Here is a 15,471-nt window from a genome sequence, read left to right as displayed (position 1 = left end):
GGCTAGAGCAAAAATAGGAAGTGATGTTGGGCTGAGGTGATTCAAGGAAAAGCCCCAAGGCCCGTGATAGGCCGAGCACAGGGTTCCTGGAATGAGCGGTTTTGCAAGCGCTGGCCTGGCATGGGAAAGACACACCAACAATGAGGAGATGTCTGTCGATGCTTGCCTGTGACAGAGGGTGTGAAGAGGAGTGTCAGCTGGGGTGGCCAGCATCCCCAAGGGGGTCCCTTTGTGTTGGACAGGAAATGGGAACAACCCAACCCATTGGTTTCACATCTGTGCATCCAGCAAATCGAGTTTTTTGAAGTTTTCTCTGAACTCGTGTATGTGTTAGGAAACCTTGCCTTTGGCTTTGCCACGCCTCTCTTCCCAGCAGCCTGGGTCTGCCTGGGTTCCCTGCCTCCCTCTGGCCTGGACTGTAGGCCCAGAGCCCCCCAGGAGTGAGGGTCACTTCTGCCCATCAAGGACCTAGGCTTTCTTTCAACACTCTTGTCTCCTGTCCATCTTCATCTCCCCGGTTGGCCTAGGTGAATATTGGTGTTATCCCTTCGATAGATGACATTTTGGGGATATTTGGTCACTTTATCCTATCAGCCTGCCATTTATTTCAAAATAATGACCTCAGCAAATGTTTCCATAAAGATTTTTAGGTCAGCCCCAGCTTGGTTGCATCTTCTGCTGAAAGGACTATAGTGCTTTAAAAAACGTAGCATTGACACCCCATCTTTCTTGGTTCCTTCTTGCCCCCAACCATAAGAAGGGAGAAGGAGAAAGTCAGGAGTGTGACATGCACCTCACTCTGCTTTACTTGCCACTCGTCTTCAATGTACCCTCCCTCTGGAAAGTTCTGTTTCTGAGGGTTTTGTGCTAACCATGTGTGAGGACCCCAGTCTCCAAAGAAGCAGCTGTCAATAGCAGATTACCTTGGGCATGGTGGTCCCACGCGCTCCCCAGATCCTGCCTTCTCATGGCGACCTTCGGGCTTCATTAATGCCCTCTTGTCTCCCCTCCCCCAGGCGAGTATAGTGTTGGAAACAAGCACCATGATCCCTTTGAAGCCCCAGAGGACAAAGATCTTCCTGTGGAGAAGTACTTTGTGGAGAGGCAGCCTGTGAGCGAGCCTCCCGCAGACCAGGTGGCCTCGGACATGCCGCACAGCCCCACCCTCCGGGTGGACAGGAAACGCAAAGTCTCAGGTGACAGCAGCCACACTGAGACCACTGCGGAGGAGGTGCCAGAGGACCCTCTGCTGAAAGCCAAACGCCGACGAGTCTCTAAAGGTGAGCCCTGTCTGCTTCGCCCACCTGCCGGGGGGTGGGCCTTTGCATGCGGCCACAGTGGATGGACAGGAGATGTGGATGTGCGGCGCGCTGCCCCCGTAGACAGAGTCGGTGAGGGGAAGCCGTGGGGGCGCAGCAGTGGAGCGGACCTCTCCATTCCCACACTGCCTCGTGAGGTTCCCACCCTGGAGCCCCCGGGGGGAGCCGCCCACACCTCCCCTCCCCCAAAGCCAGAACCCAGATAGCCAAAGACGATTAGGCCCCCTCCCAAAAGCAGAGACCAGTGACCACACCCCCCCTCCCCCACCCCATTAGTGATGCGTAAGACAGTTTGTTCCCCCCCGGGGGGCTTTTTGATTAATTTGTAGTTATTTCTCCATTAGATGACTGGCCTGAGAGGGAAATGACAAACAGTTCCTCTAACCACTTAGAAGACCCACATTATAGTGAGCTGACCAACCTGAAGGTGTGCATTGAATTAACAGGGCTCCATCCTAAAAAACAACGCCACTTGCTGCACCTTAGAGAACGGTGGGAGCAGCAGGTGTCGGCAGCAGACGGCAAACCTGGCCGGCAAAGCAGGAAGGAAGTGACCCAGGCCACTCAGCCTGAGGCCATTCCTCAGGGGACTAACATCACTGAAGAGAAACCTGGCAGGAAAAGGGCAGAGGCCAAAGGCAACAGAAGCTGGTCGGAAGAGTCTCTTAAACCCAGTGACAATGAACAAGGTATGCGGGGGCCACCCCTTGAGTGTTCACCCCGCTCCTGGAGGGTGGGTCATCCACTCTCTGTAGGAAAGGGCTTTTGAGGAGATCTTAGAAGGCCATAGCAATTGACTTCAAGGAAGATGTGGCAGGCAGGGAGTTCTCTCTTGATGTCCTTGCCCGTGGTTGCACAGGAAGGAAGTCTGAGCACCTTCATTCCAGCCTCAGGCTGTCTCCAGTCTCTGGGTCCTGAGCAACCCAGACCCAGTGGGTAGGGGGCAGGAAAGCAGGAAGAGCCAGCTTCTGTCCTCTCTTCCGGGCCCTTTGAAGCAACTTGCCACTTGGCGTTTTGTGGGTTAACTTAGGTGCCGTTTGAATGTGGTATAATTAAAATATTAATGCTTTGAAAACATAATTGGTGTATCTTTAAAAACTGAAGCCGCTCCAGTGATCAGTGTTAACAATGGGCTTTTCTTCCTGCACTGGCTACAACTGTGTAACGCCCGCTTCTTCTCCCGTCTCCCACCCGCCCGCCACCCCGTCACCCCCTCCGTATTTAGGCTTGCCTGTGTTCTCCGGCTCTCCGCCCATGAAGAGTCTTTCATCCACCAGTGCAGGCGGCAAAAAGCAGGCTCAGCCAAGCTGCGCACCAGCCTCCAGGCCGCCTGCCAAACAGCAGAAAATTAAAGAAAACCAGAAGACAGATGTGCTGTGTGCAGACGAAGAAGAGGATTGCCAGGCTGCCTCCCTGCTGCAGAAATATACCGACAACAGCGAGAAGCCATCGGGGAAGAGACTGTGCAAAACCAAACACTTGATCCCTCAGGAGTCCAGGCGGGGATTGCCACTGACAGGGGAATACTACGTGGAGAATGCCGATGGCAAGGTACCTCTTGACCCCGGCTTCCCTCTGGGGCCTGTGCGAACACATCCCTGCCTGCCTGCTTCCCAGCTTGAGGGGACAAAGCTTTCCTTTTCCTGGACTCCTCCCCCACACCACACGTCACTCCCCTGTCCTAGAGGAGCATGTCTTCTGGGTGGCAGCGAAGTTTCAAACTAGTAAGAATGAAATCCCTTCCCCCAAACCCTCCTTTGACAGGCACCCCCCACCCCCCAAAAAAGATAAGGAATAAAGTGCCTCTCTCCACGCAGGTTGTCAGGTGGGGAGGAGGAGGGGAAGCAGCGGCTGTTAGAAGGACACGGGCTTAACCGTGTGCGCTGCTTGGTTTTATGATAGGTGACTGTCCGGAGATTCAGAAAGCGGCCGGAGCCCAGTTCGGACTATGATCTGTCACCAGCCAAGCAGGAGCCAAAGCCCTTCGACCGCTTGCAGCAACTGCTACCAGCCTCCCAGTCCACACAGCTGCCATGCTCAAGTTCCCCTCAGGAGACCACCCAGTCTCGCCCTATGCCGCCGGAAGCACGGAGACTTATTGTCAATAAGAACGCTGGCGAGACCCTTCTGCAGCGGGCAGCCAGGCTTGGCTATGAGGTGTGTCCCTGTGGGCGCTCCCCGGGGCTGCAGGCTGGGGGGCGGGGCCCGCGGACTGTGGTGGGCGAGGGGAGGGACATGGAGAGCAGAGCTCAGCCTCCTCCACATCGGGGCCGGGCTGGTGCTCCAACAGGATGTTTGTGTTAGCCCCACTCTCACTGCTGTCTCTTTGGTGGCTTGTTCAATCGCGGTGTGGAAAGAAAGGCCTCTCTGATGTTCAGTTCGTGTTCAGGCAGGTAGGCTGCTACGGCATCCTCCAGTCTCGCTAACTTATCTCTGATATAAAATCTGACACAACCCAGGGCTTGGCGACTGGGGGAATTTTAATGAGCCCTTTTGGATTCTGATTAGCAAGGGGGAGAGAAGTTATTAGCTCTATCTGGGGCTGCTTGTACTGTTTCGGGTGGAAGGGTGGCCATGTAGGGGGAGTAGGCAGGAAGTAGCTGTGTAGGTCACAGAGGGAGGGGGGTGGGGCAGACCTAAGGTCTCTTTCTGAGAGGGGGGGTACAGTAGCCTTAGGGCTGAGGGCTCTGGAGGGAGGGACTGAGACTTTTCCCTCAACTCACTGCTTCTCCCCAGCCTCCCTGCTCATCCTCCTCCTAGCATGGGCCATGACAATGATAGCTTACGTTGACGGAGCCCCTAAGATCCAAAGTAACTCATTTCACCCTTTCATCATCTTTGTGCGGTAGTAACTAATATTATTCCCGCTTTCAGATGAGGAAACTGAGTCCCAGAGGCGTTACATGATTTGAACAGATAATAATCCAGCAGCCTGGCTCCAAAGCCCAGTCTCCCCCCATCCCCCCAAACTCGGCTCCTCTCCAGGACTGGCTCCCATTGGAATCACGCTTTTCACAGTTCAAAACCTACATCTGCCCCTGTGCATCTCCCCACCACACACTTGTCAGTTGAGATAGTGATGTAATAGCCCACAGGGCAAAGACATTTTTTTTTATGCTGGCATCAGCTCTCTAGGAGTCGTGGTGAAAACGGTTCAGCAGGCTGAGTGTGAAGTGTGGAGAAACACCCGGGCGACAGGATCCATGCCAGCCCATGCTCAGCTGTGGGCTCCCGGAATTCAGCCAGAGCCCAGGCTCGTGCACCTTAACCATGCTGCAGTCGGCAGTCTGCTGTGCCTTGAGCCTTTCCTGATGGGGTGACCCAGCTGCCAGTGTCCCTTTGACCCAGAGCCCACCCTGGGGCATGATTGTGTGGGTGGGAACTGGGATGCTGGCTCACACCTGTGGGATGGTCCTTTGAAGCACTAGCTAGGTATTTTTGGTTGTATGTGACTTTGTCTATTCATACCAGCTTGTTTCTTATCGATATCTCTGGATTATCTTTGAGGGAACTCTCTAGAAGGATTTGAAAATTAGCTCAGTTACTTGCAGATTAAACCCAAGTGGCAGCCAGTTGGTTTCCCATAAGCTGAGAGCAGCGGCACCTATGAGGACAGGGTAGATGCAGCGTGCCAGGCAGGGCCACTCATTCCTACGCGTGATTGGGAAAATGGACTTGTGCTTCCAGCAAACACCAGAGGTAAGGGAGGGCTCCAGGGCAGCAAACTCGCCGGCCATAGCGGGGTAGGGCTCCTGGCCTGGTCTTTGATCCTGGCTTCATTTCTGCCAGTCTCACCTTTCTGAGCCCAGAGCTTCAAGAGACCCTTGTGGGTGCTCTAAGGAACAGTTTCCATTTTGGTGGTTTTCCTATAGCAGGCCTGGACTAAGGAACACTGATCCATGCTTTCTTAGGCTACCAGGCCTTTGGTGCAAGAAGCCTTGAGAATGTTTATGGAAGGACAACTTTTCCCCTTCAAATGTAAATGTCATTATAGAACTTTCCCAGGTCATCAGTTTTGATGCTGAATGTTTTAATTACTAGATGAAAGCTTTCAACTTTGAATCCAACTTTCTGGGATTTCTTTAGTCAGAAATTAAAATGTTAGGATGATAGTCCATTCAGATGTGGCAGTGTAAACCCTTTAAAATAAGAGAACAGTTTGCTTAACAGGATAAGGTACGGTATGAATGCACAGCTTTGGGAGGGGTTTCCCAAAACCCCTCTTTATCATTGTCTTCTGCTTAGCTAAAAAGATACCACATGCAATAAAAAGGCTGCTCAAGCTTTGTTTTCTGTTAATCTGGTTCTTGAGGTTTAGAAACACCCTCTGTCTTCAGATCTGTAATAGACCACCTGAAAGGCCAGTTACAGTTGAACCTGTCTGTTCTTAGGCTAAGATGCCAATGTGGAACCGCATGTGTGTGCATTTAGTAGTGATGGTTAAGTTTTCTATGAATCGAATAAATCATGTTTTTAAAAAAGTTAATGAGGCATTTAATTAATTAACAATGTCGGGTTTATGGCCTTTATGGTTACATTTTGCGGTTAATGGCATTCAGCTTATAGCTGCTTAACAGAGAATTGTCCAACAAAAACAGTTTGATTTTGTTTGGGAATGGGCGGGCTGCCCTTCAAACACTCCCATTTCCAGCGTGGAGAATAAACCAAGTAATGTAATGGGTAGACAGACTTGTCTGGCTTCTTCATTCTTTCTGTTGGTGACAGCGGTTGCCACCCATTTAAGATCCCATCACCCTCCCATCTAGGAGAGTGTCATTAGCCTGCTTGACCCCAACAGAAAAGGTGCAAGGGATGCTGGTCATGGCTGGATTGCAGCCCTCTAGCCAGGGCCCTTGATTGGGCCTTTGGAAACTTCCCAGCAGACCCGTTGCCAAAAGACCTGAGTTATGGGTCTGATACTTTGTGTTAATTGAATATGGGGCTTAACCTCTCTGGGCCTCAACTTCCTTGAGTGTTGAATGAGACTCATACCACTTTTCCTTCCTGAGATCTCACAGGTCACTGTGGGATATGACATACACATTTGGGAACATCAGAAGTGTTATGGTGGCCAATGGCAAAACGTCTGACCTGGTTGTTGGGTTACTGTTGCCTTGCCTGCCATCCTCCAGGATAACAGAGTTGACTTACCCTTCAGCCTCGACATCTTTCATTTCTAGGTTCCCTCAGATCAGCCCTAGTAGTGATGAAGGTTTCCAGGTGAAGGCCATAATTGTCAGAGCAAATAAACCCTGGGTTGATAGGACACCAGGCCGGCTGCCGGGATCCGGGTAGATTGATCTGTGCACAGCAGTCGGTGGCGCTTAGAGCTGATCCCTGAGTCACGTGACAGGGCATCTCCCTGGCTGGGTACACAGCTCATTAGCTTGCAGCCGTCCACTCGAGTCTGGCTAGTGAGGGCCTGCTAAAAGAGCAGCAGCTTCATGCGGTATCCTGGATACCAGTGCTCGGGGCAGGTGGCCTGGGAGCTCAGAGGATTGTGGGCTTTCTGGCAGGTGAGGGCCTGAAGGAAGAGACGCATCTGTGGGCATGCCTTCTCTCTTCCTCCCCTTGATTTGGAAGGGAGCTGCCGCAGTGTCCTGAAGCAACAGGGTTACCGGCCAGGGTTACCAGCGTGCAGCCTTAGGTTCACAGGGGGAGCATCTAGAACATTCTAGTTAGTGTTCAAGTGAGTGATCACCTTTGACTGATGTGTCTTAGAAAGGGCATAAAAGAATTTTCAGAACTCACCTCACGTTTATGGGTGGCTCAAATGCTGCCTATTTTAGGTTATAGATGAGTTATTTAAGAGTTGTCACAAAGGAGAGCCTGCTGTGACCCATCAAGCTCCCCCCTTGCCAAGTGGAACATGTGTTGGGCTACCCCACATGTTCTGGCTTTCCCCCCAGTCTTCAGAACCTGAGAGCTCTCTGCTGGCCATGACTGCTAGGAAAACAGTGTAACCTGTTGTCTGGTGGCAGATACTGTTCCATGTGTTTGAAAACTTTCTTAATCAAGGTAATAAAACATGGACTAAATTACTGCTCTGCTTACTGGGAGTGGTTCATTTTAATGTTTTAACACGCCAAAGAAGTGAGATTAATAACAGTGATTCTCATGCAAACTGTTGATGCGGAACACGTTCTGCAAAGGGGGAAGGGAAGGATTGTCTTACTTAGTTCTTGAAATGCGTAGGTTGTGGTATGTGGTGTATTAGATTCCTGTCATTAACTTAAGTAAATATGAAAATATATTGATTCAGCCCCAAGTGGGGCGGAGAGTGAAGCAAAAAGAGGGTAGGGTTATTGGAAGCGTTGATGTCATTTGTTGATGAGTATGATACCAACAGAGGCACTGCCGCCCAGGCTCCAACTCCGGGTCTTTCCAAGGGGCGTGAGGACCAGCCTAAACTCCTGGGCATCCTCCTCTCTGTGAAGTTGAGAAACGTTCTCCAGCTCATTTAATTGTTCATTATGCCTTGATTGGCCTTGCTTTTATCTAAACTTCTGTCGTCATCCACTACTACCTATTGGATGAATCGATTGAGTGAGGAGGATGTCCTTGTACTTATTCATGCGTTGTTTGAAACATTAGCAACCAAATCCCTCTGTACTCACTGTGCCAGGCACTGAGCTAAGGGCTTGTGTGGGTCTCTAATTACAGTTTCTTAGCAGCCCCTGGTAGGCGCTGTTACTCTCCTCCAGAGGTAGGAAAGGAAGCTTTGGAGAATTAGGAGCATAACTCGCCCAGGGCCAGGCAGCTGGGCCGCAGACCCCTAAATGATGCTGTCCCTGTCATCAGGCGCTTCGCACATGTGTTTCCCCCTCACCAAGACATCCACAGCCTGCCCGAGAGGTTCTCAGGTTCTCAGGCCTGAGGGTGTATGTCTTTGAAAGCTACAGAGAGGTCCACCTTACAAGGTCATTGTGCAGTGATCTGATGGCATTCCTCCCTCCCCTCCCCACAGGAAGTGGTCCTGTACTGCTTAGAGAACAAGATTTGTGATGTAAATCATCGGGACAACGCAGGTTACTGCGCCCTGCATGAAGCTTGTGCTAGGGGCTGGCTCAACATTGTGCGACACCTCCTTGAATATGGCGCTGATGTCAACTGTAGTGCCCAGGATGGAACCAGGTCAGTGATGTGTCTTGTTCTCAGCCTGGCTCTGCTGAGACCAAGCTTCCCTATCTGTGCGGTGGCGGTTCTCAGCGTATACGGGAAATTCCAGGAGGAAAGACAGAGGGTGACTGTAAGCACACTGACCACTGGGTTCTCTGGAATTGAATCCAGCAGACCTTTCTGGCAAATGTAGATGTAAAGCTCCCAATTTTGGTCAGCCCTATAATGTTCCTGTGAACCAAAGCTTCTGAAAATGTTGAGGCCTGCATGAATAATTGGGGGTGTTGCCTTTTAAGACCCTGGACTCTTCATCACTATCTATGAAGTCACTGTATTTAAAATATATTTGAGCTGAAAGTCCCAGGAGTACACACAGAGTGCCAGCTGCCCCTCCGCTGGTTCAGCAGGACCTGCCATTGCCACCCACATCCCCAGCCGTGGCCCTCACCCTGTCCTTGACCCTGGTTTATTGGTCAGAGACCCAGGTCTGAGTCAGCCTGAACATCTTCCTGGTTGTGTGAGTGGGATGCTGCCATGAGGCTGGGCACTGGGGGTTTCCTGACAGTGACAGAAATAGCCAAACGGAAATGTATTTGGTCTTTCACACTTTGCAAATAGCATTCCCTCAGATTGGGCAGAGACCCATCTTCTCCCCGCCAACCCCAACCCCCAGCTCCATGGACATAGGTAGGAGGCCTCTGTACCCTGCTGAGAACACACCCCACCAGGCCTGTTTCTTCTCCCCACCGTTCCCTTGGCTTCTGGGCCAGAGGTTAATCACTGATCTGTGTGAGGTCCTGGGATCAGGCTTTCAGGAGAGTCTCTGCTAATCTCTTTGCATCTAGTTTCTTTTAAAAACAGAGGTGGTTTTTTTTTTTTTTTTAAATGTGTGACAGTTGCTTGTTGTATTGGCTTCCATGATGATGGGACCTCTTTTATCCCCTGTAAGTTACCTTCATATGGTCCATGACTACTTAAATTTGTTGAAAATGTTTTCATTTTGGGCTTGACTTCCTTCTTAGGCCTTGGATTAAGATAGGGTTTGCAGCTGGGCAGTGGCTCTCTTGCCTGTAATCCCAGCAATTTCGGAGGCCGAGGCAGGAGGATCACTTGAGCCTAGGAGTTCAAGATCAGCCTGGAAAACATAGTAAGACCCCGTCCCTACAAAAAGAAAAAATTAGCCAGGTGTGGTGGCATGCGCCTATAGTCCCAGCTATGAGGAGGCTGAGGCAGAAGGATCACTTGAGCCCAGGAGATCGAGGCTGCAGTGAGCCATGATCCGCCCCACTGCACTCCAGCCTGGACAGTGGAGTGAGACCCTGTCCACCCCCACCCCCACCCCCGCAAAAAAAGGATAGATTTGGGTTTGAGATTTAGGCCTGAAATAGTCTCTTCATCTGCCCTGTAAAGGGTTAGTCATCAAAATAACAGTGATTCATTGCTTGACGTTGAGCCACTCACTGTAGCTCAGTTTCCCTATCTGTGCAGTGGCGGTGACTGTGCACACCTCCTGGATGAAATACTGTGCTTAGGAGGCTCAGTACACAAGGTGCACATGTGCCCAGCTTTGCCTGTTGCTTTTAAAGGAGACAGCTGCTTTATAAGCAAGTGTGGCTTGCATGAGCATAATTCTATTGTGCCTCTCTTCCTAGGCCTCTGCACGATGCTGTTGAGAACGATCACTTGGAAATTGTCCGACTACTTCTCTCTTATGGTGCTGACCCCACCTTGGCTACGTACTCAGGTAGAACCATCATGAAAATGACCCACAGTGAACTTATGGAAAAGTTCTTAACAGGTATGACAAAGTTCAAGAAATGGTCTTATTCAAAAATTAGATGGTAACTCGATACAATAGATGATTGGAATTTGACTAGGCAGAAATCACAAAGGCTGAAACTGTAAAGCTTTTAGGAGAGCAGCCGAGTGTTTGAACTTTTGTGTGGTTTGACTTTATTCTAGTGAAGCTAAGTCATCTATTCACCCTAATGTTTTAAAAGATTTCCTAAAGTTATTCTCATTTTCCACACATGCATTCTTAACTTAGGTATGGCTCATAGGTTTACATCTTGAGTCTGGGAAAAATGACTCAAACCTTCCATACATGAAATTATTTGGACAGGTTTATGGTGTTAGGTCATCAGATAACCCATTACTTAAGCCCTGGGCATTACAAAGTGCCTAAAGCAGAAGCACAAGGTTTTCATGAGTGTCAGGCACCTGCAGTTAAATTCCTTATCAGGCACTTCCTGCCAAAGAATGCCACTAACTCACTGGTGACCCGCCCTTGTTTACCTTAAATTACACTCACTTGTTGGAAGAAGCAGCTTAGTTAGGCTATCAAAGAAGAGATACAAAAGTAGGCCGGACACGGTTGGCTCACGCCTGTAATCCCAGCACTTTGGGAGGCCGAGGCAGGTGGATCACCCGAGGTCAGGAGTTCAAGACCAACCTGGCCAACATGGTAAAACCCTGTCTCTACTAAAAATACAAAAATTAGCTGGGCATGGTGGTGGGCGCCTCTAGTCCCAGCTTGGGAGGCTGAGGCAGGAGAATCCCTTGAACCCGGGAGGTGGAGGGGTGGAGGCTGCAGTGAGCCGAGATTGTGCCACTGCACTCCAGCCTGGGCAACAGAGCAAGACTCTCAAAAAAAAAAAAAAAAAGAGAGAGAGAGATACATAAGTGTAATGCTACTTTATTTTGCTGAGAAAGAGGAAGACAGGAAATGACCTTCCAGCCTGTCATGAATGTATAGGAAAAAATGCCACGTGGCTCTGCCATCATTTTGTTCTCAGCAGTAGATTTTATCTTGTTTTTTTTATTTTTCTCTCCCTCCAGATTATTTAAATGACCTACAGGGTCGCAATGATGATGACGCCAGTGGCGCTTGGGACTTCTATGGCAGCTCTGTTTGTGGTAAGCTGCATTGTTTGCTCAAGTTCCGTAGGAGGTGAACAAGTTCAAGTCTATTTCTGTCTGGTATGGGTGAGGGAAAGTGGATGGTGGGCACTAGAAGCAGGACTCACTTGGGAAAGAATCTTGTTATTTAAACTCCTTGTTGTTGTTGACAACTGTGGACATCTTGCTGTAGTTTGCTGATTCCTTCCTCTCTTATTTGCCCTCCATTAGAACCAGATGATGAAAGTGGCTATGATGTTTTAGCCAACCCCCCAGGACCAGAAGACCAGGATGATGATGACGATGCCTATAGCGATGTGTTTGAATTTGAATTTTCAGAGACCCCCCTCTTACCGTGTTATAACATCCAAGTATCTGTGGCTCAGGGGTGAGCATGGCTGTCATGTGATTGAAAACTAGCTGAGCTGCTCTTGAGGTGACAGGAGTTAGAAATGCGCTTTGAGCAGATGAGGGTGGGTGGGTGAGTGACCTCCTTAACTGTCCATGAACCTCACACAATGCAGTAGATATTTTCCAGAAAGGGTACACATCAGCTTCCTTATACCCAGTGTGGTGGGGGGTGGGGCACAGCATGGTATAAACCTGCCCTCATCACTAACACCAAGGCTTAAGTCACTCCCCAGAGAAGTGGGTGACTGGAACTTTATGGAAGGGTCAGCACCTTGGATACTTAAATCCTTAAACACTTTGAGAAGGTGTCCTCCCTAGGACTGCCTGCAACAGACCACTGTAGGATGTTTTGAGATGTACGGACTACACTGATAAACCACCTTGTGTAAGGTTAGGACAATCATTGTACATGACACTTAGGATATTGGTGTGTCATCAGATTTAGTTAATCCCCTCTGCCCCCTATGGTTGAGCTCCTATTCACCAGTGACCAATCATCTTGGGTGTACTTGTCAAGAGACTGCTCTGCTGTGTGTTGACAGAGCTGCTTGATAAGTAACATCCTCCTCAGCCCTGAAGCTATAAACATATATGCCATTACAAACAGTGATGGAAATCATAAAGTATGGTAGGTTGTATGCAAGGAATGCAACACCTTCCTTCTCAAAAGTGTCACTCCCAAAAGAATGGAAGGATGGGGGTGGACATGCTTGAATGGAGAGACAGCCTTGTGTGTTTATAATGCTGTTAGTGAGGGTCTGAGGAGAGAAGAGATCAAAGAAATGGGGATACAGACTTACTCTCCCAGTGACTGTTGATAGCAGGGCACTTGGATAGGCTTGACCCTAGTTGTGGTCACAGCTGAATGAGCAGGACTTTACCACCAGAAAGGGGAGAAATGGGGCTTATTCAGATGGTCCTCCCTAGATGGACAGATGAGTCCAGAGTTCCTACTGCTAGAAGTAGTTACTCTGCCTCACCTTAGAAAGGAATGGCGATGGCCGGGCACAGTGGCTCACGTCCGTAATCCCAGCACTTTGGGAGGCCAAGGCGGGCGGATCATGAGGTCAGGAGATCGAGACCATCCTGGTTAACATGGTGAAACCCCGTCTCTACTAAAAATACTAAAAAGTAGCCGGGCATGGTGGCGGGCCCCTGTAGTCCCAGCTACTCGGGAGGCTGAGGTGGGAGAATGGCGTGAACCTGGGAGGTGGAGCTTGCAGTGAGCTGAGATCGCGCCACTGCACTCCAGCCTGGGCGACAGAGCGAGATTCCGTCTCAAAAAAAAAAAAAAAAAGTGATCAGAGAGTAGGTATGGTGAGAAATGAGGGGTGGGAGCAGAATGAAAGGACATAGAGGCTGGTCCACTTGGGTTGGTAGTTAATATTAATAGTTGGGAGCACTTTTCATTTTACTGGAAACTCAAAGCATTTTCCTTTCTGTTTTGTAGGCCACGAAACTGGCTACTGCTTTCGGATGTCCTTAAGAAATTGAAAATGTCCTCCCGCATATTTCGCTGCAATTTTCCAAACGTGGAAATTGTCACCATTGCAGAGGCAGAATTTTATCGGCAGGTTTCTGCAAGTCTCTTGTTCTCTTGCTCCAAAGACCTGGAAGCCTTCAACCCTGAAAGTAAGGAGCTGTTAGATCTGGTGGAATTCACGAACGAAATTCAGACTCTGCTGGGCTCCTCTGTAGAGTGGCTCCACCCCAGTGATCTGGCCTCAGACAACTACTGGTGAGCAAGCTGGACCCACCATGTACAGTGTGTTATAGTGTTAATCCTTGTGCATATGTGTCATAATACAACTATTTCTGTAAAGAAAGGACACTATTACATATGAAAATATCTCTTCTTTATATAAGAGAAATTACTCCAGTCAGAAGGACTTAGAAACATGTTTTTTTCCTTTTAAACTTTTAAGTCAGTTTTTATGAAGTTGTTATAATGTTTCTTTACTTTTTAATGCACACATGCTTTGGGATACGTTTGTTTTTACTTGGAACATTTGTTTCTTTTCTTTTTTAAGGAGAAAAAAAAATGAGTAAAAGGAGCTCCACACTTTGACTTAATTTCATACAAAGCTCTGATGACAGGCCATGACTGTAGAGTGGTCAGAACTGTGTGGTTGGTTTGAGGGAGCGAATTCGGGGAAGGCACTTGGTGATATAACTTTGTTTTGTTTACAGAGTACCTGCTCGGGCCAGGTAAATGCTATTGGATGTAATCCAGTAGTGTGTAATATAAATTCAAACCATATCCACACACAACAACTAATTGTATGAAACTTTTATATCCTAATTTAAAAGCTGTGAAATTAGTTTTCACGCATCAAACCGGATTGTTTATATGTTTAAACATTTTATGCTCTTATTTAAAGAAGACTTTGAGCTATTTTTTTCTGTACCCTGTAAAATATTGAAAACTAACATAATATGTTGAGGTTGCTTGGAAATGTACATAAAACTAAAATTTTCTGAATTGTGTGTTTATGTTTGAAATCTGTGTTTTAACTTTGTAAGTAAATTCTCTGCCTTTGTATTTATATTTTACAAAAATTTTCTTAAAAGGCAATAAAACTGTTGAGGAAAGGAGAAAATTGAAGTACCTTGTGTCCCATGTATTCCTAAAGCATTATTGTTGTCCCTGATTCTTCTTAAATGGTGCTGGTGATGTATTCCCTATAGATAACTTTAGAGCAATTTATAGTCTCTAGAAACCAAAGCAGACTGGAGGATTTTGGAGGAGTTATACTCAGAATATAATTTGGAGTCCTATTCTGAAAGCCCAATTCTTGGACATATTTCCTGTCTCTTAGAACCTTCTCTTTCCTGTCTCCTTTGATGCTTATGGAGGCTTTTGCATTGCCTTTGGCCTTGACCTATTTCAGTCCCACGTCATGGCCAACTCTCTAGGAGTGTTTTTTCTGAAGCTAGGCATTTGTTATGTCACTTCTGCAGCCCTTCTGTTGCATGGTCTGAGAGTCAAGGCCTGTAGAGCCAGCCTTTCCTCTGTTCTTGACTTTTCCCAGCAGTATCTGCACTGAGCACTATCAGTTGGCCCTTGATTTCCATCTCACTTGCTTTTGTGCCTGTCCTTCACTATAGAGGCTAGAAAGCTGAAAACTACTTGACTCCCTTGCAGCTAGCTTTCTGAGTGCATATTCTGTTTGGAGGGCAGCATGAGGTAGGGGCACCTTCCTACTATAGTGGCTGCAGATAGGAAAATTTGAAGAGAATGCCAGCCAGTTGGAATGACTGACCAGCATTCCAGTGTCTGGTTTTCAGCTTGGTGGGTGATGAGATACAGTAGTGGTTGTGGCAGTGGCAGCTTTCTAATTCTTGGATGACAGCCTCAGCAGATTGTTCGTGAACCCTGCGGATCCAGAGTTGTCCCTGACTCCTGTTCCCCCAGCCCTTCCAAAGACCATATTCATCTGGGTCCTTGTGTCAAATCCATTTGTGCACCGAATGCCCTCAGTGCTTTCTGATCCTGCATGGAACACTAGGACCGCGAAAGCAGAGGAAAGAGGCTGTGGGGACGCTGTATTTGTCAGGCCAGCAAACGCTGTGGAAGAAAAAAAAAGGAAAAGTGAGGCATTGTTGGGAATGAAGAAATTCCATGTGAGGAATGCAAGAGCCCTTTTTGGGGGAAGGTTGGCTACGAATGAAGTTTGGAGTGTATCTTGAAGACAAAAGGCAGCCTACCATCTTATTTACTAAT

General features: G+C 48.4%; 1 protein-coding gene across 9 annotated transcripts in view; it reads left to right on the top strand.

Annotated features, from left to right (window-relative positions):
• The window catches only part of BCOR (BCL6 corepressor), a 126,376-nt gene extending 112,024 nt beyond the window's left edge, over positions 1 to 14,352 (top strand). For 6 of the 9 annotated variants that reach the window (XM_008968340.7, XM_008968341.4, XM_034950611.2 and 3 more), the window contains 9 exons: positions 1,017 to 1,280; positions 1,664 to 2,008; positions 2,545 to 2,870; positions 3,222 to 3,476; positions 8,287 to 8,453; positions 10,091 to 10,236; positions 11,277 to 11,354; positions 11,568 to 11,724; positions 13,198 to 14,352. In XM_008968340.7, coding sequence (XP_008966588.1) covers positions 1,017 to 1,280; positions 1,664 to 2,008; positions 2,545 to 2,870; positions 3,222 to 3,476; positions 8,287 to 8,453; positions 10,091 to 10,236; positions 11,277 to 11,354; positions 11,568 to 11,724; positions 13,198 to 13,489 — 2,030 coding nt within the window. In that variant the 3' untranslated portion in view covers positions 13,490 to 14,352. The remainder of the gene's footprint in view (positions 1 to 1,016; positions 1,281 to 1,663; positions 2,009 to 2,544; positions 2,871 to 3,221; positions 3,477 to 8,286; positions 8,454 to 10,090; positions 10,237 to 11,276; positions 11,355 to 11,567; positions 11,725 to 13,197) is intronic. The other 3 variants (XM_057301050.1, XM_057301049.2, XM_003815375.5) reach the window with 1 other exon arrangement.
• The last annotated feature ends 1,119 nt before the right edge of the window (positions 14,353 to 15,471 follow it).

This window comes from Pan paniscus, chromosome X, assembly GCF_029289425.2.
Source record: "Pan paniscus chromosome X, NHGRI_mPanPan1-v2.0_pri, whole genome shotgun sequence".
NCBI classification, from domain to species: domain Eukaryota; kingdom Metazoa; phylum Chordata; class Mammalia; order Primates; family Hominidae; genus Pan; species Pan paniscus.
This window is presented reverse-complemented; position numbering and strand designations above follow the sequence as displayed.